The 25,708-nt window shown below is 44.9% G+C and overlaps 1 protein-coding gene across 11 annotated transcripts; it reads right to left on the minus strand.

Moving 5' to 3' along the window:
• On the minus strand, window positions 1-24,666 carry DDO (D-aspartate oxidase). 11 transcript variants are annotated; one of them, XM_047859822.1, is made up of 6 exons: window positions 22,481-22,564; window positions 21,769-22,017; window positions 20,458-20,633; window positions 16,998-17,106; window positions 12,397-12,573; window positions 1-1,039 (listed from the first exon to the last, which is right to left on the minus strand). In XM_047859822.1, the coding sequence occupies exons 3-6, from the start codon at window positions 20,627-20,629 to the stop codon at window positions 469-471; spliced, it is 1,029 nt and encodes a 342-aa protein (XP_047715778.1). In that variant the 5' UTR covers window positions 20,630-20,633; window positions 21,769-22,017; window positions 22,481-22,564; the 3' UTR covers window positions 1-468. The 11 variants fall into 11 exon arrangements, with proteins under 11 accessions (XP_047715778.1, XP_047715780.1, XP_047715777.1 ...); XM_047859824.1 differs by lacking the exons at window positions 21,769-22,017; window positions 22,481-22,564 and adding exons at window positions 21,592-21,712; window positions 22,220-22,450; XM_047859821.1 differs by lacking the exon at window positions 21,769-22,017.
• Window positions 24,667-25,708: the final 1,042 nt, after the last annotated feature.

A 25,708-nucleotide genomic window follows, 5' to 3' on the forward strand; every position in this document is an offset into this window, starting at 1 on the left:
CACGATCACTATGTGTTTTATTTAGAGGGATTATAATGCTCACTTGAGTGCAACCTACAAACATCATGGGCGGCTTTGCAACAGTGAGTTAGGTGTTTTCCGTACATTGTCTCTTCCTGGGGATTTATTAGCCCCCAAAACTTCAACATCCCTACAGCTTCCAGCATCCATGAAAATTAGCACAGATCTTTGAATGCCAGGTCTGAGAGAAATCTTATTCTGTAACAAGTGTTTTTAACAAAAATAGAACTTTATGCTCTATGTCATTAGCACTAGACTTGAGTCTAGTTCTACAGATGAGTACCAGTCTCAGGCTACTGATTCATATTGCATCATTTCTAATTTTGAAAACAAAGATAGACCTCATTAACTTGTCATGCAGTGGAAAAGTTATTGGAATCCATTCTGGTGCTTAAATTGTGTTTCGATCCATAGTGTCTGGGGCCATTTGCCGTCATGTCATGTCACCTACAGGTTTGACTTGGGAGTGGGGGTCCTGGGGGCTTGGACACACTCACTCACCAGCCTGGCTGCCTCCAGAGCAGTGCCCCAGTGCACGGAGATGCCCCCGCTCCCGTGGCCGTAGTGGTGGACCACGGGCAGCCTCCGGCCGTCCTGGGCGAGGAACTCTATCTGCAGCCGCACACCTGCACGCCTGAAGGGCCTTAAGCCTACCTTCTCCCTTATGTCGCAGGCTCCCTGGAGGGAGGGCTCAAGAGCACAACACCGGGAAAAAATACCTCTGCTAATTTCTGCATCTGGGGACAGATTCCAGTCTCCTTGTTGCCTAGTTCCACCCAGGATTACATTGGATGTGCCGGGATAAATATATGTCAGCCCACTCCCATCTCGGATAAAATGCTTCACCCAGGGAGCCCGAACGTTGAGCACTTGGCCCCGCACGGGGAACATCTCCGAGTCTTGTGCAAGCTGTCTGCTTCCAAGGCCTGAGCAGTTGACCACGACGTCGAAGGATGGATGAAGCTCCCACAGGTCTCCTATTCGTCGGGTGAGTATCAGGACCCCACTGCCTTTTAACCTTGGAAGAAAGAGAGAGACCATCAGGGAAGCCTTAGCAGCTTCCTGTGCTGCCCCTCACAGGAAATGATGCACAAGATCATGGGCACATCCAGGGCCCAAACAGGCCAAATTCCAGCCATCAACTACCTCGCATCCCAAACTGGGGATTCCTAAACTCCAACCTAAATAAAAACCTGTTTCAGAAATTCAAAACAAAAGAAATGTCTTGTCCTTTTTATGTTTTATAAAGTTCCTATGTCATACTAGGTGCTAAATAAATGCTAATTTAATCAGTCGTTTAAATCCCTGATTTTTTGTGTCATATTTAGTGCCTAAATCTGTAGCCTTAGACATTTTGTGTCATATTGTTAACTCTTGCATGTTCCTTTGTAACTCTGGTCTCCCTAACTAGCTGTTTGGGACAGCAGTCGCTTTTTTATGTCTACCACAGGGATGATAGCATGAGAGGAACGCAAAATATTTGCAGCTCACGGATTAACAGTTATGGTTAATAATGTTATTTTGGACCAAGTATATTGATAATAAAAATAAATGGCTTATCTAGGCCCTGTAAATCTTTTTTTTTTAATTGTGGTAAAATACACATAACGTAAAACTCGCTCCGTTGACCATTTTTAGTTGTATAGTTCAATGGCATTAGTTTTAATATATTCACCTATGAATTTTGTGGTGACACTAACATATTGCCGTGTGTTTACATTCTTTAAAATAGTGAATATGAAGAAAAGTCTTTTTTTTAATGTTTATTTTTGAGGGAGAGAGAGAGAGAGAGAGAGAGAGAGACAGGGAGCACAAGCAGGGGAGGGGCAGAGAGAAAGGGAGACACTCAGTCTGAAGCAGGCTCCAGACTAAGAGCTGTCAGCACAGAGCCCGATGCGGGGCTTGAACCCACGAACTATGAGATCATGACCTGAGCTGAAGTTGGTGTTCAAGCAGCTGAGCCACCCCAAGAAAAGTCCCTTAAAAAGAGTTTAGGAGGGTTCTATCCTTTACCAATCATAAGACCTTGGTCAAGTTCTTTAACTTCTGTGGACTTTTAATCTTCCATCCATAATTTAGAGACAACAATACTGACTTCATAGGGTCCTTGTGAAAATGAAATGAGATAGCATTTGGAAAAAGCCTGCTGCAGCCCATAATGCACTGCGGTTCCTCAGTAATCTTTTCTAATGGGAGAGAAGGCTGTAGTTGCTATGCTCCTATAAAATGCAAGAGCCAGTAGCTCACATAGGGGTATGCCTATTTTCCACACCCATCTATCACTGGCATCCAATGGTTTAACAGCTTGTAAGAATGACATTTGGACCTCGAAAAAATGTTTTACATTGGTTATTATTTGAACACTATCTTGGCTTTGCTTTTAACAGATTGGAGATTCCCCGTGTTGAAAGTTGAACATGATGTTCTGTGTTCCAACTCTTCTAGTTAGAACTCAGAATTATTCTCCTAATTCACAGAAATAAAGGAATTTTACCAGCCTTGGGGCATGACTGAACTGAACTTGTTTCTTCAACTATCACCTAGGGATAAGAATGCTGAGACCACAGGGTTTTTATAAAAATTCTGTAAGAATTCAACACATTCAGGGGTGCCTGGGTGGCTCGGTCGGTTGAGCATCCAACTCTTGATTTTGGCTCAGATCATGATCTCATGATTTGTGAATTCAAGCCCTACATTGGGCTCCATGCTGGCAGTGTGGAGCCTGCTTGGGAATCTCTCTCTTTCCCTCTCTCTGCCCCTCCCCTGCTCATTCTCTCTCTCTCTCTCTCTCTCTCTCTCTCAATAAATAAAACTTAAAAAAAAAGAATTAAACACATGCAGATATCTTTCTTTTCCTTTTCAAGGGGCTGGTCGCTACTGATGAAAGTCCACTTTCTACTTCTGAAATGATCATAGCAGCCGGGCTGTGGGAAGGCCCTGGAAGGCTTGCTGTGCTGCGTACCTCACAGGTCTGCATCCCAGGAGGGAACTTATGGAATGTGCCAGAACCTGGCATCCTTGTACTGCTGCAATACAACCATGTGGCAATGCCCAGTCATTATTGTGTACCCCATGGGCAATGTATCAGGGGGCACTGGGGTGTAGGAGGAAACCTTACGTGGAAGCTGGACGTTAAACCAAGCACTTCTACAACCATATGAAGTAGTTATTCTGGAGGTTTTGAATGACGTGGTCGGGGATATCACCTTGATGACGTTCCCCGTAGGGCTTCCTGAAACTGAACAAGACCTCATTCTAGATTGGGAGAATGCCTTGTCCCAACCTCCCATGAGGAAATGGGGGATGGGGAACTCAAGAAGTTGTGCTCACTAAATAGCCCCAGACCAATGTCTTGTCATCACGCTAAAACCCAAGAATGCCCATTTTCACCAAGCCTAAAAGTCAGCTTGTCCAACAAACCTGGGGGATGGTTGTCTTTGGAGCCCTTCCTTAACTCTCTGGGTGTGTCAGCAAGAGGGAATTTGAGTAGGTGTGGCCCTGAGAGGGATGGGGGTTCCACTAAGTGCTTCTTCACACACACACACACACACACTCCACATCCCAGGAGCAAAGGGGAGTCCTCTCACCCTCTCCCTTCTCTTGGGACTAGAGGCATTCTTGTACCCCACCTCCCATTGCCTGCCGCAGCCTAAGCCATATAAGAGAGAAATCCTGGGCAGCACGAAATAGGGAAGTGGGGGTTCAGTGTGGAGATCCACTGGGGGAAATGGGGTACACATGGGCTCTAGAACGAGGGGTGGGGCTGGTTTGACAGCAGGATTGGGCAGCAGGGCTGCAGGGAGTGGGAGGGCAGGGCAGGATGTGGGGTGCAGCCCAACAGGGACAGAACGAGGGGTGCAGCAGAGCCAAGATACTGCCCTGGAACCCATGCATACCTGGAATTCACCCACTGACACACCCTAAATTTGGGGGGAAAACCTAATGAGTAGAAACTGGGGGAAAACACTCTTTTTGTCATTTAAAATTTCTAAGCGCTTGCCAAAGGTAGACATTTTAACACTCCTTTGGTAACATTTTAATAGCTTGTACCTTTATTCTGGGAATGTTATCCAAATAGGTCTGTGGATTACACAAATACAAAGTAAAAACCCTCTTCTAAGGGTCCAAGATGACTTTGGGGTGAGAGGGTCCACAATTTTTGCATGAAAGCCAGGATACTTCTCTGCAAACCAGACTGCTTTTGGAAAATCGGTCCCCACCAAGGAGGGAGGAGGGAAGAGGGGATGACTCAGTGTCTGTTCCCCAGCTGGTTCCTCAGACTGGCTGGAACATCCTCACCAACGCGCAAGAGCCCGAGCCTGAGGACCAGAGCCTGGGGGCGCTGATTTTGAGGAGAACTGGTGAGGGTTGAGCCTGAGCAGGACTGCCATGCAGTGGAACCCCAGGGTCAGAGCTGGAAAGAAGACAATTCTCCCCATGGCTGCTATAGTTCAAAGTTCATTGGAATGAAGAAAAGAGCATTGAGTTTTTGCATCACTGATGTGAGGATGCCTTGGAGTGGAGAGAAAGAGTGAAGAGCTAGGAAGACATTGCTAAAGATGTGGAGAGATGCAGGGAGGCTGGGAGAGGATGGTGGCCAAGAACATGGTGGGGGGCTGGCTTTGAGAAGCATTTGGTTATGTATTATGTATGAATTAATAGATGCAGTCAATTAAAAAAATTAATCCTTGGGGCACCTGGGTGGTTCAGTCAATTGAGCATCTGACTCTTGACTTCAGCTCAGGTCATGATCCCAGGGGCATGGGATGGAGCCCCATGTCAGGCTCCTCACTGAGCATAGAACCTGCTTAGAATTCTCTCTCTCTCTCTCTCTCTCTCTCTCTCTCCCTCTGCCCCTCTCCCATGCTCACACGTTCTCTCTCAAATATAAAAATAAATAATAATAATAACAACAATAATAATAAAAGTAATCCTTGCTTCAAGACTGAATCATGACACCTTAATGACAATGATCAGAAAATTAACTATGTTCAATCTATTCAAAAATAAAATAAAAAGGAAACCTAATTTAAAATCTCATTTGGCCCCAATGTTTATAGCAGCACTTTCAACAATAGCCAAATCATTGAAAGAGCCCAAATGTCCATCAACTGATGAATGAATAAAGAAGATGTGGTTTATATACACAATGGAATACTATTTGGCAATAAGAAAGAATAAAATCCTGCCATTTGCAGCAACATGGATGGAACTGGAGAGTATTATGCTAAGTGAAATAAGTCAGTCAGAGAAAGACAGATATCATGTTTTCACTCATATGTAGAACTTGAGAAACTTAACAGAAGACATTGGGGGAAAGAGAGGGGAAAAAGTTTCAAACAGAGAGGGAGGCAAGCCCTCTTGGCAAGCCCATAAGAGACTCTTAAATGCAGACAACAAATTGAGGGTTGATGGGGTGGGCGGTGAGGGGAGGGAAAAATGAGTGATGGGCATTGAGGAGGGCACTTGTTGGGATGAGCACCAGGTGTTGTATGTAAGCGATGAATCATGGGAATCTACTCCCAAAACCAAGAGCACACCGTATACACTGTATGTTAGCTAACTTGATGATAAATTATATTTTTTAAAAAAGAAAAGAAAATCTCATTTGGCAAATAGAACTATGCACACAGATTCATAGAAAAAGTCTACTCTTCTTCATAGTGATACTTGATGTAGCTATACCTAAAATAGCTTACAAGAGTTAGATTTTAAATGTACATATATATGCTTACATATATATGCATATTTTGCATGTGATAGGAATGTAAACAATTTGTACTCAGAAGGTCAACGGTGATGTTTTCAAAATATATCCACAAATTCTTTGAACCCTTCAAGGCTGAAGCCTAATGCCCCTCTCTTTGAATGTGGGCTGAACCTAGTCACTTGCTTCTCATGAATATTTATATCCATAATGTTTGCAACATATGATCCTGGATTTTCTTTTGCTGCAATGTATATTATTGGGACAATTGGCAAAATCCAAATAAGGTCTGTAGATTTCAGAAATGTACCCATGTTGAAGGAAAAATAAAATAAGATAAAAACAGAGAGGGAGGCAAACCATAAGAGACTCTTAACTATAGAGAACAAACTGAGAGTTGCTCAGTAGGGGGATGGGCTAAATGGGTAATGGGTATTAAGAAGTGTACTTGTGATGAGTGATAGGTGTTATATATAAGTGATGAATCACTAAATTCTATTCCTGAAACAAATAAAGAGAAAAGAAAAGAGAAGAAATGAGAAGAAAAGAGAAGAGAAGAAAGAAAAGAAAAGAAAAGAAAAGAAAAGAAAAGAAATATACCTGTGTTAAGATAATGCCCTCATTCTGATGAGTTGACTTTAGTGATATAAGAGACTGACCAAGAGTTTAAGAAATACATATTCAGTATTTGGGATAAAGGGGCATCACATCTGCAGCTTACTCTCAAATGGTTCAGGGAAAAAGTATATATTTAGAGGAAAAAGGATAAAGCAAATATGTTAAGTATAAGATTTGGGGAATCTGAGTGAAGAATACATGGCATTTCTTGTATTTTTATATATAGTCTGATTTTGACCTAACAACATGATCTCCCCTGATGACCACATTCCTCACTCATTTCCTTGCAATGCCTATTCCAATAAAACCAAGTGCATTCTATTCCCCACTTCTCGGAATAGCTATCCTCACTTTGACCACTCCACAAACTTGTATTAATGGCTCCAAGTTCCGTTCAGGGGTAGAGCAGCCTCTGGTCCCTTTGGGGAAGGGGGTGTGGATGAGGCTCAGTGTTTCTGTGGGCAGGGTGGTCCTGGAGGGGAGCAGCTGTGTACCCTCAGTCAGACCAGCAGGTGAGGTTTTGGGGAACAAGTTCACCTATGTAGCCACCTTGGGGCAGGTACTGAAGGCCCAGTGGAGGCTCCTAAGGCTAGCGCACAGCCTCCATCTATTTCTGGCTAACCTTATTGCCATCATCGGAAAAAATAAATACCAGCATTTTGCACCTTCCTGACTGGTACCCTCCCACTTTATCCTTGCATACCTGGGCAGAAAATGGGGTGCTCACATTCGACCTGTGTCCAGGACCATCATTTGCCCCCGGCTCCTCTGGTTAGAGCTGGCAGATGCCAGGAGGGGGGGGGGGCAGAAACAACTAGAGGCCTGGCGAAGGATGGCCATGCTCCAGCAGCAAGGTGTGTGTTAGTCCTGGGGACGAGGGGGCTGCTGTGCACAGCAAGGCACCTTTGAAAGTTGGGCATTTATAAGACAGGGTTATCTGTCATGTTCCTGATGTACAATCCATATTTCTGTCCAACTGCAGGGAGAGCCACATGAGTTTCTTTCAGAGGCACTGCTGTGAATCAGGCCAAGTGGGAGAACGAAGCTAGGGAGATGGGAGACAAGGAAAGTAACAGCGAGGCCTTATTAGACCAGTGGGAAGGAAGTACAGAGAGAGAAGCTCAGTGTGATGAGTACTGTGGTCAGTGTGGGCCTTATCAAGACCAAAGGATAAAGCGTGGCCTCCTGAGAAAGAAATGCACCCGAGTTACAGGGCCCCTGGCACTGAAATGAGGCACCCAGCTCTCTGGATGTTGTCAAAGACAGGATGAGCCTGGTCTTTCTGGAATGATTTATTTAGGTAGAATGTCTGGCAAAGAGCAGTCTCAGTTGAATTATTGCCTCTATGATTCATTTCCTGGAAGGGGCAAGTAAAAAGCAGCAGAATATGACTCCACTGGCTGAGGATATAAAACATGATCTGCATGGCTGATTAAACCTCTGAGGGGTTTTTATTCTTTTGTTTGTTCTGGATATTATTGGGCATTGTTTCTTTTTTTGAGAGTGAGATGCTCCCTTCTGTTCTTTGAAAAAAAGCTGAAGATTTGATTTGTGGTTAAAAACATTTTTTTCCCTTTCCTGGAAATTTATGATTTCAGAAGGATAGAGCTTAGGTTGGAAACATTTTTGTGTGGCTTACTGAGTGAAATGCCTGTTTTTGAGTCAGAACACTGTAGGCTGAACACTCACATTGTGTAGAAGGGGCGTAGGAGGCAATACAACAGACCCCGGGGGTGAGGAACAAGCAGGGATTGTGTGGCTCCCCAGCTGGCTTCACCCTGATGGAGAAGAGCAGGTGACAGCCCACAGAATGAACCCTGGGGGTCCCACCCCCTCACCACAATGCCACCCTGCCTCCCACCTGGCTTGAAATCCTTGCCTGAAAGCCTTGCTTTAGGCATAGAGGAGTCCCTGCCCCACAAAGCCTCACTCAGGACAACAAGGGACATGTGGCTCTCTTCTTCCCCCATGTTGGCCCTCTGGCCAGATGCCAGGCCCTGAGAGAAGAGAAGACAAGACAGCTAATTTCCACAGAGAGGAGACCCTGTGTGCTATCTGCGCAGGCCCTGCTTTGGGGGCCAGGAGGAAGAGGAAGGTTCAGGGGCACAGAAGCTGGGACGGGAGGGTTGGTGGGACAAAGGCGTGTATACAGTCTGTCTGAGGCACTCACGTCCCAGCCCACTGTGATGGTGGATGTGTATATCCAAGAAATGGACTGAAATAGACCTCCCCAGGACAAGAGCAGCCCCTCGGGCCTCTTCTCCCTGACTGTCACCTAAAAACAGACAGGAAGCAACGTGCTCCAAGACACGAACCCCAGCTGACTGGTCATCAGGCCAATGGCATTGCTGTCAGGAGGTGGCTCCCACTGGCACAAAGTACCACTGACTCGGGGTTATTTTAAGTAGAGTAAAATGCTGACACCAGGCTTCCGACTAACGAGAAGGTAGCAGGATTTTTCCCAGGTCTTCATCCCACAGTTAGAGATTAGGCCTGAAAATAATGTTATTATGGAAACAGGGGCCTGTTTTCCAGGTGATAACTTTAGAAGCAGGCAGAACAAATCGTTCAGATAATATTTGTTTTCCTGTGAAAGTGGTTGAGGGTGGCCTGCAGAGCTAACACATTTATTCTCAGCCAGAGTGGGAGGGCGGCTGGGATGGTGGCCATGCTGGGGATTGGCCCTCACAGTCTTCCTGGGGATGCCCCTCTCCCCGCCCCAGGGGGAAGCTTCCCACTGCTCAGGGCAGCCCTAGGCAAATTGCAAGACTTACGAAGACCCCTCAGAGAAGGAACACGTACACTGGGGATGATGCTGGCTTCCCTGCGTCTGCCCCCTCCCACAGCAATACCACCTACTCAGGTGCCCTGGGCCCTCAGGCTCCCTCTCTGCCCCATCATAACTCCCCATCTTCCAAGAACCTTATCTACTACTCATGAAAGCAATGTATGCTCTCTTCCAGGAAGAATTTCTGTTTCAGTTTTCTGTCTAGACTTTCTGTCTAGCCAATGCTTCTTTGAAAAAACAGGAGAAACTACATGCACACACACACATACATGCAAACATATGCATATGATTACTGTAAGCTCAAGACTATTTCTAGGACTTAAAAATGATCCTGGCTAACCTGAGCTGTACATTCCTTCCACTGGGCCACTTAGAGGACCCCACTCTGGCCCTTCTCCGGCTGTGCATGAGAAATGAGTATGTGGGGCCATGGGGAGCACCCGGCCAGAGTCCTCCTCCTTCACTTCCAGCCCATGAGCTGCGAACCCATCCCTCTGCTCCTCCCCTGCTTCTCTCTCTCTCTCAAAAAAAAAATTATGTTAAGAAAAATTTTTAAAGAAATTATCACTTGGCAAACATTATAGTAATGATTGAGGCAAGAATCATGAATGTATGCTAAAACTAGTAGGAGCAGAATATTTACACAGCCTCAAGGTGTATCTTGACAAAGCATTTAGTAATTACAAAGGAAAAAAGTTGTAACTTCACATTGGAGATAACTGGCAGGCTGGGTGATCAAAGTGAACATCACTGGAAGGGGACAAACCAACACCACGTGTCTCCTACTACGATGCACTAAGGATTCAACGTTCCTTCTACGGGGTTCCACCGAAATGTGTAACCTCAATTTGATCATGAGGAAACGTCAGACAAACCCCAACTGAGAGACATTCTCCAGAGCAATTGGTCTGTGCTCTTCAAAGCTGTAAAGGTCGTAAGAGACAAAGACAGACTACAGACTGGAGACATGACAACCAATGTAATGTGTGACTACGAATTGGATCATGGACCAGATATATCTATATAAAGGACCTAATTGGGTCCTTTTTGGGCAACATATGAATAAGATCCATAGACTACAGTATCAGTATAAATATCTAGATTTTTATCATACCTATTTATATAAAAGAGCATCCTTGTTCCTAGAAAATACACATGGTAGTATTTAGAAATCATGGGGCATCATGTCTGCAATTTACTCTTAAATCGTTCGGGTGGGGGGGGAGAAAAAAATACACACACACACACACATATATGTATATACATATATATGAGACAGAGAGAGAGAAAATGATAAAGAAAATGTTAGGCATCTGCATAAAGCATTATAAGAGCTCATTCATCCACTTTCCTTGTCTCTATGTCCATCATCATGCCTGATCCCCAGCCATTTCCACACAGGGAAGCCAAGGGGAAGCTCTTGATAGTCTCTGTGATGGGGAACACTCTGCAGGATCCTCCCTTCCCTGATTCTGTCTGATCTTCCAAAGACCACAGGGATTCATCCAGGTTTTCTATAGACCTTCCTGAACATGGAGAAAAAAGTCCAAGATGAGGGAGCCAAACAATAGACTTGGGAGTAAAAATGAAACTTTAGCCTCAAATTATAAAACTCTGTAATGACACCTTTTTATACCCAACATTTTGTACATGTGCTTCCATTTTTTATTGTAATCAAACAGAATTATGTACCATAATGAGAGTAAAGCACTGCCCCTTATGGCAGCCTAATAATTCCCCTTATCTGAATTTAATTAAGATAAAGTACATGATACCTTTATCTTAAATCACTAGCATTAACACTTCCAATTTCCTATTTCCAGTCGTTTTTATACGATAAGGACAAAAGTGAAAACTACACGGTATTGCCACTGAGGGAAAGACCGTGTCACTGCTGAAACTTGAATGTTGACTGATGGGCAACTTCATCACGTGATAGCTCAAAATGCTCGAGTATCGGCTGATGTCTAGGTTCGAGGTTGGCATGCAACTGTGCTTTAGGGCCCAGTGAACAAAGCATAAGAGTGTGGGTTTTATGAAAACTGAAACTTACAAAAGGAGAATGTCCCATATAAATTGCTAATAGATAAAAATGAGAAGAGCACTCATAAGGCTACAAAAATGTATCATGGTGCTCCTGACATGTGCCTAATAGATGCAGCCTCCCTCCTCTGTGCTCCCAATCCACCCTCAAAATCGGTACAACCCCATACCATGTGTGTTACTGTGATTGTTAATTAACGTATATAAACAAACACATGCATACACACACATACACATACATACACCCCATGACCGCCATTAGACTGTGAATTCCTTAAGAAAAGTGATCATATTTTTATCCTTCTTTTTTGACCAGCTTCTAACACAGTGCCAAGTTCAGACGTAGGTGTTCAACACAGAATTGTGGGATTAATGAATTGTCTGAATCTCTGGGACCAATCATCATGGCCACTGCTTGCCTCAAGTCACTCTTCCAATGTTGACACAATAGTTCACATTGCCCCTATTTATCTACCAAATACACGCATTTGGGGATTGAAAGGGCCAATGTTTTACAACCCTCAATATGCTTACAATTTCCAGACTAAAGAGAGATTTATTGATATATCTCAAATAAAGATGCTCTTGATGCATTTCCTAACTAACTGGAATCAGAAAGTCCTGAAAACCAAGCCACAATACAAGTTCAAGGTATTTTGGACTGGACTTGGTGAGGAAGCAATTACCTGATTTAGATAAGCTAAGACCTCTCAGGTTTAGAGATCTTATTTATAACAAAGAAAACAACGAAGCCATTTTCTTAATCACCAATGAGAAAAAAAATTCAAAAAACAATTTATAATAAGCTTAAGATTCTCCATCCAAAGAACTGGAGCAAATCATATAATTTTATAGCTGGAAGCATACTCCCCAAACTTCTCCAGCTTACAAATGAGGAAACTAAGACACTGTTTCAATAAAGTGGGTTTTACTGGTGGGCAGGGAACCACATCATGCATGACGAAGAATCACGCATCACGCACTAGAAGAAGAAGATGGGTGTGTTACTACCAGCGTGGTATGACTTACTCCTTTGGACACAGCACTGTCTTCAGATTGTTTGACAAAACCCTAGCCGTTGTGAGCAACAAGACACAATGCAAAAGAGCTCTGAGGAACCACAGGGAATTTTCCATCTATATTTTGTGAGTAGCTATGCAATTATTTATGGCTATGCTATGAAGGATAAAGGAAGCAGCAAAGAGCCATTTCAACTGACCTCTTCTCCAACCATGGGAGGTAGGCAGGGCTTTCACATTTCAGAGTCGTGAAGGCGTGACCAAACACATGCTGGGGGAATTTCTTCAGTTCAGCCTTGGTCATCTTTCGAAACCCCAGAACCACATCAGCCCAGAATGGCACTTCTTCAGCAGGAATGCTCTGAAATATCTGCCAACTCAAATACATAAGTGGATAAATTTCCTGAAATTTTGTGAAATAACACATTTCCGGTGAACCCTGCAAGACATTCTCTAGAGCATTTTTAAAACACACTTCCCATACCCATAAAAAGAAAAAGATCTGGGCGCCTGGGTGGCTCAGTCGGTTAAGCGGCCGACTTCGGCTCAGGTCATGATCTCACGGTCCGTGAGTTCAAGCCCCGCGTCAGGCTCTGTGCTGACTGCTCAGAGCCTGGAGCCTGTTTCGGATACTGTGTCTCCCTCTCTCTCTGACCCTCCCCCATTCATGCTCTGTCTCTCTCTGTCTCAAAAATAAATAAACGTTAAAAAAAAAAAAAAAGAAAGAAAAAGATCTCTTCTTCCATTCCCTTGGGTTCAGATAATTCAGCAGCTAAATTTAAAATATTCAAGGGGGGTCTGGGTGGCTCAGCGTCCGACTCTTGCTTTCAGCTCAGGTCATGATCTCACTGGTTGTAAGTTTGAGCCCTGCGTCGGGCTCTACACTGACAGCACAGAGCCTGCTTGGGATTCTCTCTCTGCCCTTCCCACACTCATGCACTCCCTCTCTCTCTCAAAAATAAATAAGTGAACACTTTAAAATATTCATGATTGGTGGGGCACCTGGGTAGCTCAGTCGGTTGAGCGTCTGACTTTGGCTCAGGTCACGATCTCGAAGTCTGTGAGTTTGAGCCCCGCATCGGGCTCTGTACTGACAGCTCAGAGCCTGGAGCCTGCTTTGGATTCTGTGTCTCCCTCGCTCTCTGCCCCTCCCCTGCTCATGCTGTCTCTCTCTCTGCCAAAAATAAATAAATATTAAAGAAATATAAAAAATAAATAAAATATTCACGATTGGGGAGAATAAGACATTTAAAAAGTTGTGTTTTAAAAATTTAATTTAATTCTTTTTTTTCCTAAAAATCTGTTGCTCAGATTTTCTTTATTTACTCATGACTATGCATTTTTGATGAAAGGTTTTTGTGTTTCGTATAACATTTTACATAAATTGTAAGCATCCATCAAAAGTTTAAAGGTTGGCCTCAATTCTGAACAAAACATCTAAATTACAGTGAGCACTGGTGGGTGTACAGGAGGCGGGAGTGTGAATTACGAGTTAAGTTGCGAATTATGAGTTAAGTGTGAATTTTCTGTTAAGATGTGGGTCATCACCTCACACTGTTGGTAAGAAAAACTGGGTTGTCAGGAGGAACCCCATTATTGTTAGGCCACCAGCATGGCTGGAATGGGTGAGGCTGGAATGATATTGGTTGTTAACAAGCCCGAATAGTGCTGCCGATAGCTGCTGGGCATATGTTTGGATTTGTAAGTATTGGGTTGTTTTCATCAATCGGAGTGTTATAAATCATGGCTTCTCTAAAAGAGCAAGGAAAATCACCTGAATGCTGTATGTGGTTGCTAATGATGTGGTCATTAACATACCAGAATTCATATACCTCTAAGTAATTCATTCAAAGCAGTCCCCGGCGAAAGTATAAATGTTTGCTGTGGGGCTCCATGCAGGCCTTCTCACTGTCTCATTCCGTACACTCTCCCTGGGCTAGATTTCCCCTTCCATATCTTCACCATCACCTATAGACCAAACAGGGGGCTCCACCTCCAGCCCTCCTCTCTCTCTCCTGAGCTCCCAAACCAGACCCAGACCTACAGTGACTTTCTCTCTCCCCACAAGCCCACATGCCATCAACCACCAAGTCTCAAACCCTATCAGCTTTCCTCTCAGGCTTCTCTCAAGTCCGTCTCCTCTCTATCCCCACTGCCAACACCTAATCTATTGCACCACCATCTCTCTCTCTCCACATATCTGTTCTCCCCACTATAGGCATATTTTTGACATGTAAACATGATCAGTTACTTCAAGGTGTAAAATCCCTCAATGGCTTCCCATCAATCTGGATGACCTCCAGTATCTCCAACACACCACAGTCGCCCTCGACTCACGTCTATGCCTATGCTGCTCTCTCTACCTGGAATGGTTTGCCTCCTGTGTCCCCGGCCCTGTCTCTGTCCTCTTCACTTCTATAATGTCACCACGTTAACCTACACTCATCCGGATGGTCTCTGCTGAAATGTCACTTTGCTCCAGGTTGCTTCTCATAATTCCTCCGAGCAAGTTTATTCTCAAACATATTCTTCCATAGTACCCTGTATGCTTCCCTTGGTAACTCGTGTCTTTTGCAGCTAGTTACATTTAGGACATTCCTTACAGACCATAAGCTATATGAGAACAGGTCCGTGTCTTCTTTTCTTAAAAATTCACTAAGCATACATTTATTAAGCATTTACCATATGCCAAACAGTATGTGCTAAATTGCTCGTTACTATATCACCAATATCTAAGAGAGTACCTGATACAGGTGAATGCTGAATAAATTGTTTTGAAGAAATGTAGAGATGAACAGATGAATAAGGCTATACACTTATGCCAAAGAGGTACAGGCCCTTGTCTTCATTTGACTGATTCAAATTGTCTTTTTGGAAGCAAATGGGAGAAAAAGCATTCATGTGAGTGCAATAAATAACTCTCTTTTAGGCTAGCTTAAAGTATATTCTTTTTCATATCCTTAATGGTGGCAAAATCTTAGTCTTGAAAGGACATTTGAATTTTAGACACATCTGCCTTCAAAAATTACTTAGAGACAACGTTTGTGAGTTAATTGGTTTTGAGCAAAAATGAAGTGTGGCCATAAATCAATAAGGACAATTTTTCTCTGTGACTCATCGGCTGGATCTGGGGACAGTTATAGTATCAATTCATCCTCAGAAGATGGAGAAGTAAAAGTTGCTACTTTGGGTATAGACTGGGGGAAATTAGTGATGTTAACACCATTAATGACGGTGAGGGAGGGCAAGAAGAGGAAAAGGATAGAAACCTGCCTGCTGCAGGTGTGTTTCCTACCAGAAATGTAAGCAGACAGCCTGATCACAAAGGAGGAGAGAGGACAGGTTTTTTTTTATACAGTACAAAGGGTGCAGTGGTTGTGAGAACTTAGTAAAAAGCAAACACCCTCTGCTCTTCAGAAAGGTATAGGGCATTACTGTGTTAGCACATGGGGTAACACAGATGACATACGTGTTATGTCATAAACTAAAAGTGATAGAAGGGTTAGTAATCTTTTTTTAAGAAGATAAAGAGGGGCGCCTGGGTGGCGCAGTCGGTTAAGCGTCCGACTTCAGCCAGGTCACGATCTCGTGGTCCGTGAGTTCGAGCCCCGCGTCAGGCTCTGGGCTGATGGCTCAGAGCCTGGAGCCTGTTTCCGATTCTGTGTCTCCCTCTCTCTCTGCCCCTCGCCCGTTCATGCTCTGTATCTCTCTGTCCCAAAAATAAATGAACGTTGAAAAAAAAATTAAAAAAAAAAAAAAAAGAAGATAAAGAAAGAGGGGCACCTGGGTGGCTCAGTTTGTTAAGCGTCCAACTCTTGATTTCGGCTCAGGTCATGATTTCATGGTTCGTGAGATCAAGCCCTGCCTTGGGCTCTGCACTGACAGCACAGAGCCTGCTTGAGGTTCTCTCTCTCCCTCTCTCTCTGCCACTCCCCCGTTTATGCTCTTTCTCTCTCAAAAATAAATCTTTTTGAAAAGAAGATAAAGAAAGATATTGTCATATTCTAAGTGCTGGTTTGTGCCAGAAATGTCAAATAGGATTTTTTAACTCTTTCATTTAATTATGCATGTCCCCTGAAATCACATATTAAGAATCAAATAGTAGTGCCTTAACCATTTCAGAAATATAGTTCCTAAATGGCACCTCAAAGGTCACTTTAGTGACCTACAACATTTACTTTTCGGGGATGTCTCCTTCTTCAATATCACACCTGTTGGCTTTCCATCAGCCACATCATCCCCATGCTCAGTGTCTACCTGCTGCATGTTTTTTTAGCTGTATTTGCAAATCACTGCAAAATCGTTGAGGAAACTCACACTAGTATTGGTGATGAGAAACTGTGATGTTGTTTAAAAGTCGAATGCTATCTTTACTGATATGTAATATACAATTACTATACTAATAACTTGTCTTTCTTGAGTTCTTTGGAGTAAAGCTGAAAATGTTTTCCAAAATCCTCCTGCATTGAATTCAGCACTCTGCTCACAGCAGTACCCAACAATATTTTATGTTGAATTTTTTTTAAACGTTTATTTATTTTTGAGACAGAGAGAGACAGAGCATGAACTGGGGAGGGTCAGAGAGAGAGGGAGACACAGAATCGGAAACAGGCTCCAGGCTCTGAGCGGTCAGCACGGAGCCCGACGCGGGGCTCGAACTCACGGACCGTGAGATCACGACCTGAGCCGAAGTCGGCCGCTTAACCAACTGAGCCACCCAGGCGCCCCAATCTTATGTTGAATTTTAAAGTCTGTTAAGATCATTCTGAATTCTAAAATAACTTCAGATATCCTCTCTTACCCAGATACCAGATGAACACCAGCATCTCCAGCTTCTGCAGAATTGGCGATTGCAAACAGGTGATCAAAGGTCTCTTGAAACCACTGCTTCAGCGTGGGAATGGGTGTGTCTGTAATCAGGGCAGGGGGGGAGGGTAACAAAGCACAACAGAAAGGAAGTGGTGATGATAACTATGCTTCAATCTCCTTCCTAGAACCCGGGAGAAAATAAAGAGGCAGAGAGGAACATTTAGATAAGGTACCACATTATAGTGGAGAATCTATCAGCAACCCGAGTTTTGAATGCTGACACATGCTGTTGACTCCTGTTCAGGTAAAGATTAATCATCAGAGGGTAAAATGGCCGATCAGGACAAAATCTGACATAGGAGCCATCTGGAAGGTAGTCTTTGGCATTAGATATATTCCAGACCTTGACAGGTTCATAACCAATCTGAGGAGAAGTGAATTCATGGCCGAGGTATCCAGCTGGCCACACAGTTGAGATGATAGGAGAAAGAACCCAGAACTTCTCTTATGGGTCCTGAAAACATGGTGGGTGATAAGGGAAGATCTGTGGGGCCCAGGTCAACCAGAACAGAGAATAACTGAACATCAAGAGAAAGCCCAGATTGCTCACCCTCTGATACAAGGAGACAAGGTCTGCATTGTGGAGCCGAGCTGCTCAGGAAGGACTCCCTGCAGTCCCATCCAAGGCTGCCATTACGTCCATCCCCTTCCACTCCGTGGAATCATGCAACAGCATAGAGTAGCATTCCCCGGGTCACTAGAACACGCAGGGACCACACGAGGCACCACCTTTCTGGCAGAGTCCTGTGGATCAGTGCTCCTGTCACCCAGGCATCCCTGCCAGAGCACAAAAGGCTGGACCCACATCCAGCTTCTGGAAGGGTGCAGACTTATCGGAGAGGAAATAAGGGTCAGGGTTGAAAGAAGGGTCATGGTTCAAGCCCCAAAATAATAGTGTCCAGTGTAGGCACAGAAAACAAGCATAATCTGGACAGGCAGACAAATCCAAATGGGGTGAAGAATTTGGCCATCCAAACCCTATGGAAGGGTCATGAGGGAGAATCCAGGGTCAAGCGAGGGACTGGGGAATGAAAATCCCAAGGGGCTGCTATGGGGGGAGTCAGAGAGGAGGTGAAGGAACTGAGGCAGAGAGGACACTGGGTAAGCTCTGCTTGGAGAGATGTCCCTAGAGTTCACAGTAGAGATGAAAAGGCCCCTGGAGACATCCTGCTCCCCCAGACCAAGTCCCCAAGTCAATGAGGGCATTTCAATAGCAGGGGTTTGTAACAATTCACTTGTTAAAGTGCCAATAAATATTTCTTTAATAGTGGATCTGTGCTGTCATCTTTAAACAAGTGCCCATGTGAACTCAACACTGTATTCCAAAATTGAAGACTGGGCCACTGGTTTAGAAATAAGGAAGAAATAATGAGCTGCAAAATGAGCTAAATTAGACCTCACATTGGATTATACCCCAACAATCTAAGCCAGTGTATGGGGCTGTATTGAAACGCGTCCCCTTGTTGCCATTTCAGACTTTAGAAACAAAATATTGGCTGCGACTCACATGCTGTAGGAGTCATCCCAAAAGAATGGACAGTTCCAATTCAGCAGTGGATAGAGCCAGCAAGCCTGGTGATCTAATCCATGTTCAAGTGCTGGCAAAAGAAAGCTGTAGCTGGAGTAGTGGTAAAAATAGCAATTGCTGATACAGCACTTACTATGTCCCAGGCACTGTGCTAAATGCTTTACATGTATAAATATATTTAATCGTCGCAGCAACCCTATCGGATAGGTATGGTCCCCATACGGTACTGATATTTATGAGCACAGAAGATACCACTGTTATCACTGAGGCTGGTCTGAAACAAGCCCAAAGAGAAGACTAAAGTCCTTATCTGGAAGCACCAGAGAGTAACACTCTCTGATCCAGGGGCCCCAACCACCTAGCCGAAGGGTGAGCTCGGGCCTCAATGGCCTGGAGGAACTCTTAGATGAGCCTCCTTCTTTGAAGACGATTCCATGACTATCATGCAGCCTTCTGACCACTCACCCAGGACTGATGCAAGCAAAGGGGTTCCTGGACAATGGACATAAGAACTCTGGTCACAAGAAAGGTGCCCAGGAAGTGTGAACTAGCATTCTGCAAACACGCTAGGTTCCTGTGCTTAATCCTGTGCATGTGTAACTTCGATGAAAAAAAACCCAAAAGCTCAAATTAAAGGGGAATAAAAGCATGGGAATGAGGAAGTGGAGACAGTGAGTATAAACCTCATTGGCTGCAAAGTGATTTGGGTATTTATTTAATGCTGTTTCCCTCCTCTATTCTATTTTATTCTATTTCACGAGAAGAATACAGCTGGAAAGGATGTGTGACCATGTTTTAAAAACTCAATGCAGGGGCAAGTGGGTGGCTCAGTAGGTTGAGCATCCCACTTTGCCTCAGGTCATGATCTCGTGCTTCGTGAGTTCGAGCCTCGCATCCAGCTCACAGAGCCCGCTGTAGATCCTCTGTCCCCCTCTCTGCCCCTCCCGCTTGTGCTCTCTCTCTCTTTCCCGTCCCCGTCCCAAAATTAAATAAACATTAAAAAAAAAAATCAATGCATCTTTAGGCCCAAATACATACTGACTGATTGTCTACCAGCTGAGAAGTGTGGATAATTTTAGTCCCGTTACAAGTAATTTCTGACCTTGTGGTCATTACTGGTATCAGTGGAAAGACTTAGAGTTACCAGTTGTGGTAGTCATGAGAGCGGTTCACCAGATCCTTCTGACTGTCTGCCTTCTGGGAGCCTTATAGGATTGCACTTCTTGGCCACCTTCTGAGGGGTGGGAGCATGTGACTCGTGCTGGCCAATGACCGGCCATCAGAAGTAATGAAAGTTGCATCCTGGCCAGAGCCAGCTGAGGTGAGACCTCCCCAGAGCTGCTTTCCCCTCAGGCACAGGTACTGATGACATCCAAGACAGTGGCTGCCCCATCACGTATGATGGGCAGAGCCCTTGCCGATGCTCAGTTGACATGCGGTCCCAGCAAGAATCGAACCTTTGTTTTTTAGGCTGCTAGGATTTGGAGGTTGTGTTTGCCTTACAGCATAATTGAACATTTCTTAACAGATGAACCAGTACGATGTTAAAAGTGAACACTAAGGGGACGCCTGGGTGGCTCAGTTGGTTAAGCGTCTGGCTCAGGTCCTGATCTCACGGTTTGTGAGTTCGAGCCCCACGTCGGGCTCTGTGCTGACAGCTTGGAGCCTGCTTTGGATCCTGTGTCTCTGGCTCTCTCTGCCCCTCCCCCGTTAGTGCTCTGTCTCTCTCAAAAATAAATAAACATTTAAAAAGATGTTTTTTTCTAAAAAGTGAACATTAAGTTACATGCATATCCAACTGTCTCTGTCAACAGAATTCTGACTGAGGAACCATATCTGACAGAGAAGCTAAAGTCCCTCTTACTTGGATAAACATGAGGTATAAGCATTCCGGCTGCCACGTCACTTGTGGTATCAGGACTGAACTTGTCCGAAATGACAGTAATGGAGCATCGGGGGACCAGTTTGGAAACGCACATGGCAGTAGAGAGCCCCACCACGCCTGCCCCCACAACCGCAATCCGTACTGGGTCCATGGACCTGTGAGGAGAAAAAGTGTGAGCTATAAACCTTGTTTAAGGGTCACTGCATCCGGTACAAAGTCCGGCCCTGAGGATTCTCTTCCTAGGTCCGCAGCCTCTCAAAGTAACGCCTTTCCTGTCAGCATTTCTCATGGGACAAAGAGAACTCCCCATAAGCTCTGTTTCTGCTAAATGTTGGGCTATGGGCAACAAGGTCTCGATGGAGTGTTAGACATTAGCCCAAAACCAGCCTGGAGTTGCCTTTAGAGCACACGACAGGTAAATAGGTTTGGTTTGGGGGGAAATTGCTACTCATTCCAGCCCCTTCCTAAACCACTTTTCGTTTGGGCACAGCCTAGGAAGGCAGACAAGAACAGAAGAGATGCCGTCTCCGCTCCCAGAAGCTTCCTGAGGAACAGCCGCTGAGAAACCTGACCCATGGGCAAATTCAGAACTCAGCTCTTACCGTTTACAAACTGGATTTTAGTTATAACAACGAGACAAAAAGCTTGAATGACTGAACCCCACGTCCCCTCTCCTGCCCCCCACTCTAACTGGAAACCAACCCTCCTCTCCCCTTCCTTGACTCTGTCACTGTTTTCCCCACTCCATGCCCCCACCCCATGCCCTACCCCTCGCCCCTCCACTCCTGTGCCTGAAACCCACCCTCTGAAAGCAGACTTCCCAAATAAGGAAACTGGATTCCTTCGCAGACTCAGGTGCTGATTCTGTAAACTAGGGGGCAACCCAGGGGCTCCTAGCCTCAATTCCCTCATCTGTAAAGCAGGCCATGTGAATTCTTTATTAACTCGTTTGGGTTGGAAATAAGAAGGACCCACTCAGGTTGTCTCACAAAAGTGGCTCCTTCTGAGGGTTGGAATGGAAATGCAGGAGGCAGATATCCAGAAGCCTGAGACTGGCACCCAGCGTGGGAACTAGGGGGTTGGTGAGGGCCCAACACCCTCTCTGCTCCTCACCGCTGAGCAGTGGGAGCCCACCGAGCCTTGCTCTGCTGTCAGCTTTCCCGGCCCCTGTTGCTTTCCTGCTTGTCTTTCCATTTCTGTTCCCACTCTCCAAGGCTCTCTGTAGGTCTCAGGTCTCCAGAGAGAGAGAAAAAAAATGCAATTATTCCAGTTGGTCATTATCATCCTTACCAAAGTTCTAGCACCAGATCAGCTCATTGGGCTAAGCCAGCCTGTAAACGCGCTCTTGGCACAGTTGTCCTTTCCCATCCAATCAGCAATAGACGGGGCATCTTGGCACAGGGCAACCAATAGCCTGTGGTTCAGATCATGGCCACCTGCCCATAAAATTCACCCTTCCCCCGGAGCGGGTGGGGCATTTCTGCTGTGAGCAGGGCAAACATGGCGGGGCTCGGCTTCCAGCTCTGAAGGTCTCTGGCTCTAGGATAATTTAAAGTCATTCCAATGAGGTTTCATGTGTGTTATTTTTATTTCTCAAGCAATCTATGCATTTCTTTGGCCATTAATTTGCTTGCTCCCCAGTGGGCTGGCTAACTGAGAAGGCAAGGAGGAGACCAGTGGAGGGGGGCAAGCTGGAAGAGCATAGTCCCACACACGTCCCCTGGAGGTAGGAGGCACTCACCTGTCCCTTGGTGGCTTTCCTACTTCACGGGCTCCCCTGCCTACCAACTTTCTCAAAATAGCTGTAATAAATCGAGAGGGGAAAGTAATCTGTGGCTGAGAATAACCAGCTGCCAGGGAGGAGAAAAGTGAGCCAGCAAGGTCGGTACATCCTAGCCCAATGACCTATGAATCACTGTCACCTGATCCCATTAAGACAGTCCCAAACTCCCAGAGTACACACAGAATGACCCCTGAGCTGCAAGCACAAGGATTCAAGTACCTGAGTCTGGAAAAGCAGTCTTGGAACCCACAGAAGGCTCTGGCACCAACACTTGTTTTCCCAGTGAGTGGTTGGTCTAGTGCCCTGAGAGACAGAGGGAAAGTAAAACTGCTTCCCATTGGGGAATTTATTAAGGACATTCTCTCTAAACTCACTCTCCATTGGCCCATACCCCCGTGTCTCTGGAACTTATTTCCCTGGAGGAAGGAGGGATTAACTTTGTTTTGTAAGCTTCGTGGAGCCGTGTGGAGCTGTGGCTCTGCCGAGCCCCTGGGAACCGGTACACCCTCAGCAGCTCTTCTCTTCCTAGTTTACAAACCCTCCGTCTTGCCAACAGTCTGGGATTTCTCCAGCTGATTTACAGGCACAGTAAATAACAGTTGAATTCCTCCAATTTCCAACAAGTTCTGGCCAGAAGCAACACTGGTTTCCTCATTTGGCTCTTCTGGGTCAGCAGATGGGGGCAGGAATGGGGGTTGGGTGAGGGCAGAATAATGTTGTTGATCACTAAGAAGATGACCTGATTGCAGTTGGGAAAATTATTCAGGAGACAATTGAGGATAAAAACCAAATGACTCTTTAACCCGCATATTCAAATATTTGCTGATTGTCCACCGTGTGGTCAACAAGTTGTCGATGGGGAAGCAGTCTGATGAATCAAAATAATAAATAATATTGTAACTAATATGTAGTCAGCATTAACCATGTGCTACATGCATATATGACACCATATAACACAACCACCCTCTGAAGTGGTGAGGTACTATTATTATCCCCATTCTTTAGATAGGTAAATTGAGTCTCCAAGAGAATAAGGAAGAGTCCAAGGTCTCCTAAGCAGCAAAGCCCAGTCTGAGTGTCAGATTCCAAGGCTCAAGGTCTTAACCAAAGCACACACTATGGCATCAAGAGACCTGTCTGTTTTACCTTGAGTAAGTCACTTAACTTCTGAGTTTTCAGTTTCCCCTTTTGAAAATTGGGGGTGAACTAATTTCTCTTACAAGTTGTGGTGAGCATCTGCTGAGTTGAAATATGCAAAACTGTCTGTGAGGTGGTATATATATATTTTTTATTGAGCACCTACTATAAAAATCATCCAACATTTATGGAGCACCTGCCCTGTCCAAAGCATGCTGCCAGGACTATCAGAGATTTAAGGATTTCTGGAATGATGTTTTCTCCCTCAAGAAAGGAAAGAAGGCAGAATAGATGGTGCTCTAATATGTAGCACCAAGTGTAGGTGCTGTGGGGGTTCAGAGAGAAGGGAGCATGGTGGACCCACGTAGCCAGTCCAGGAGAGAGGATGGGAAATGAGGAAGGTTCCAAAGAATCAGTGGGATGTGGATGGACAAGGAGGAGGAGGGAGAGACATATTGGGAGGGAGGAGAGTGTGAGCAAAGCCACAGAGGCAGGAAGCTTCAAGAATGCAGAAGAAACAAGGTGTGGCTCCATGGGGAGGTTTGGGTGAGAGCAGAGTGTGGAATCTGGCCAGGATGAAGGACAGCGTTTGAAAAGTAATGGGAACCATGGAAGACACCTGAGAGGGCTCCTTCTCCCCACCTGGGTCAGGACTCTACTTTCCTATGAAAGCAAGAAGAGGAAACATTCAGAAACGAAACCAAGAACGCAAGCTACGTGCGTCAACAGCTAATAGGTCTTTTAGTGTTTGCTTTACAGACTTGTAGCAATGTGACTCAAAAAAGGGGTCATTTGGAAAACTGATTTAGGCGTCACTGAGGGTGGGAGTTGAAAAGGGGCAGTGGGGACCATCTAGGGGGGTCTTGTGTTATCATTTTACAGGCAAGTGGCTGAGGGCCAAAAAGTTGAAGTGATCCCCCTGAGAATGCAGGTGAGCTCAGCATCACATTCCTCCTCAACAATTTTTCGGAGACATTTTACTGTGGGCTCTGGAGGTCCACAGAGCCACCCTTATGCAGCGTGTTGGAGGCCTCCCTGGCCACCCAGCCCCTCCTGCTCTGCTTCCATGGGTGTCAATGGCTTATGATGTGCTGGCCTTGCTGGTATGTTAGTCTGCCAGTAAATGGAGAGCTTCAAACCAACAGAACTTGAATCTTTTTGAAGGCTGTTAAGGAAGCGAGGCTTGTGGGGGCCAGGGATTCAGTCATATAGGCCACGGGTTGGGGGGGAAATGGGGAAGGAGTGAGTTCATGGTGACGTAACTCTCTGATACATGGGCTAGCCCTGACTTGAGATACAGAAGTAGGGCAAACTCTGTAATGGAACCCTTTCTTCTTTGTAAAGTAATCTGACTTTCAAGACTTACTTATTGGAACATCCATGAAAATCTCCTGATGGACATTAGAAAGACATTAAAGATAACCCAAGTAGGTGAGCCTAGGGAGAGACAGGGAATAAATGAGAAAAATGAATTTACTTAGGGAACTAGCAGTTGTCAGTAAATACTGGTGCAATGTGGACTTTAGAGATAGAGTGAGTAGCTGTTACAGACTTCTGGCAAATTCAGATAATTCATCTCTGTTGGGGAAAGTTACCAATGGGCTTTGGCTTTCCTGGTCAGTTTAAATGATCTTAAATAAGAAAAGATTCCTCTTCACCATCTGCAAGAATTTATTAAGTACTCCCTTGGATGGGTCATATTACAGAATGAACCCTTTGTGTTTAGCATGTTGTCAGTAAATATTTGACAGGTGTGAGAGAAAAGAACAGATCAAGCCCCTCATTCAGGGTATACATTCAGGGTATACATTCAGAGTATATTTTCAAGTTCAATATGGACTTCCCTAACAACACAACAGTTGGGAAGAGGGACAGATTTTGTGGGGTCTGAAGTTTATACAGTTTTCAAAGCCCCCTTTAAGAAAAAAATATACAGAATCATAACAGAAAAAGTGCCTGTGGTCACTTTGATATCATGTGACAGAGGCGAAATGTAACAGAAGGGAAATAGAGTGGTAAGAGCCAGCGTTCTTAACTGATTGCAGTGACTATATCTTCCTTTTGCAAAATTTACAAGAGTTTACCAAAACTTATGACCAATGAGCCCATTATTAAGGCCTCTCACAAGAGCCTGGGCAAGGGTGGGACTCGAACCCGAAGTTCATGCTTTGTTGGCTTGCTTCACGGGAGGTCTTCCCTGCAGCTATCATGGGCCAAGACTAATCACCAGAACAATGTGAATAGCAGGGTCCTCAAGAAAGAAACAACGTATGTTGGAGGGCACAACCAACTCAGGACAGTGACAGCATG

Source organism: Prionailurus viverrinus, chromosome B2 (assembly GCF_022837055.1).
Source record: "Prionailurus viverrinus isolate Anna chromosome B2, UM_Priviv_1.0, whole genome shotgun sequence".
NCBI classification, from domain to species: Eukaryota; Metazoa; Chordata; class Mammalia; order Carnivora; family Felidae; genus Prionailurus; species Prionailurus viverrinus.

Excerpts from the sequence above, each read along its gene's own strand:
- DDO (XM_047859821.1), bottom strand. The coding sequence starts at position 20,629 with ATGGACCCAGTACGGATTGCGGTTGTGGGGGCAGGCGTGGTGGGGCTC. Across the intron at positions 17,107-20,457 it reads TATACCTCATGTTTATCCAA|ACACACCCATTCCCACGCTG; the intron begins GTAAGAGGGACT and ends CCCTGATTACAG. Across the intron at positions 12,574-16,997 it reads GGTGTTCATCTGGTATCTGG|TTGGCAGATATTTCAGAGCA; the intron begins GTAAGAGAGGAT and ends TATGTATTTGAG.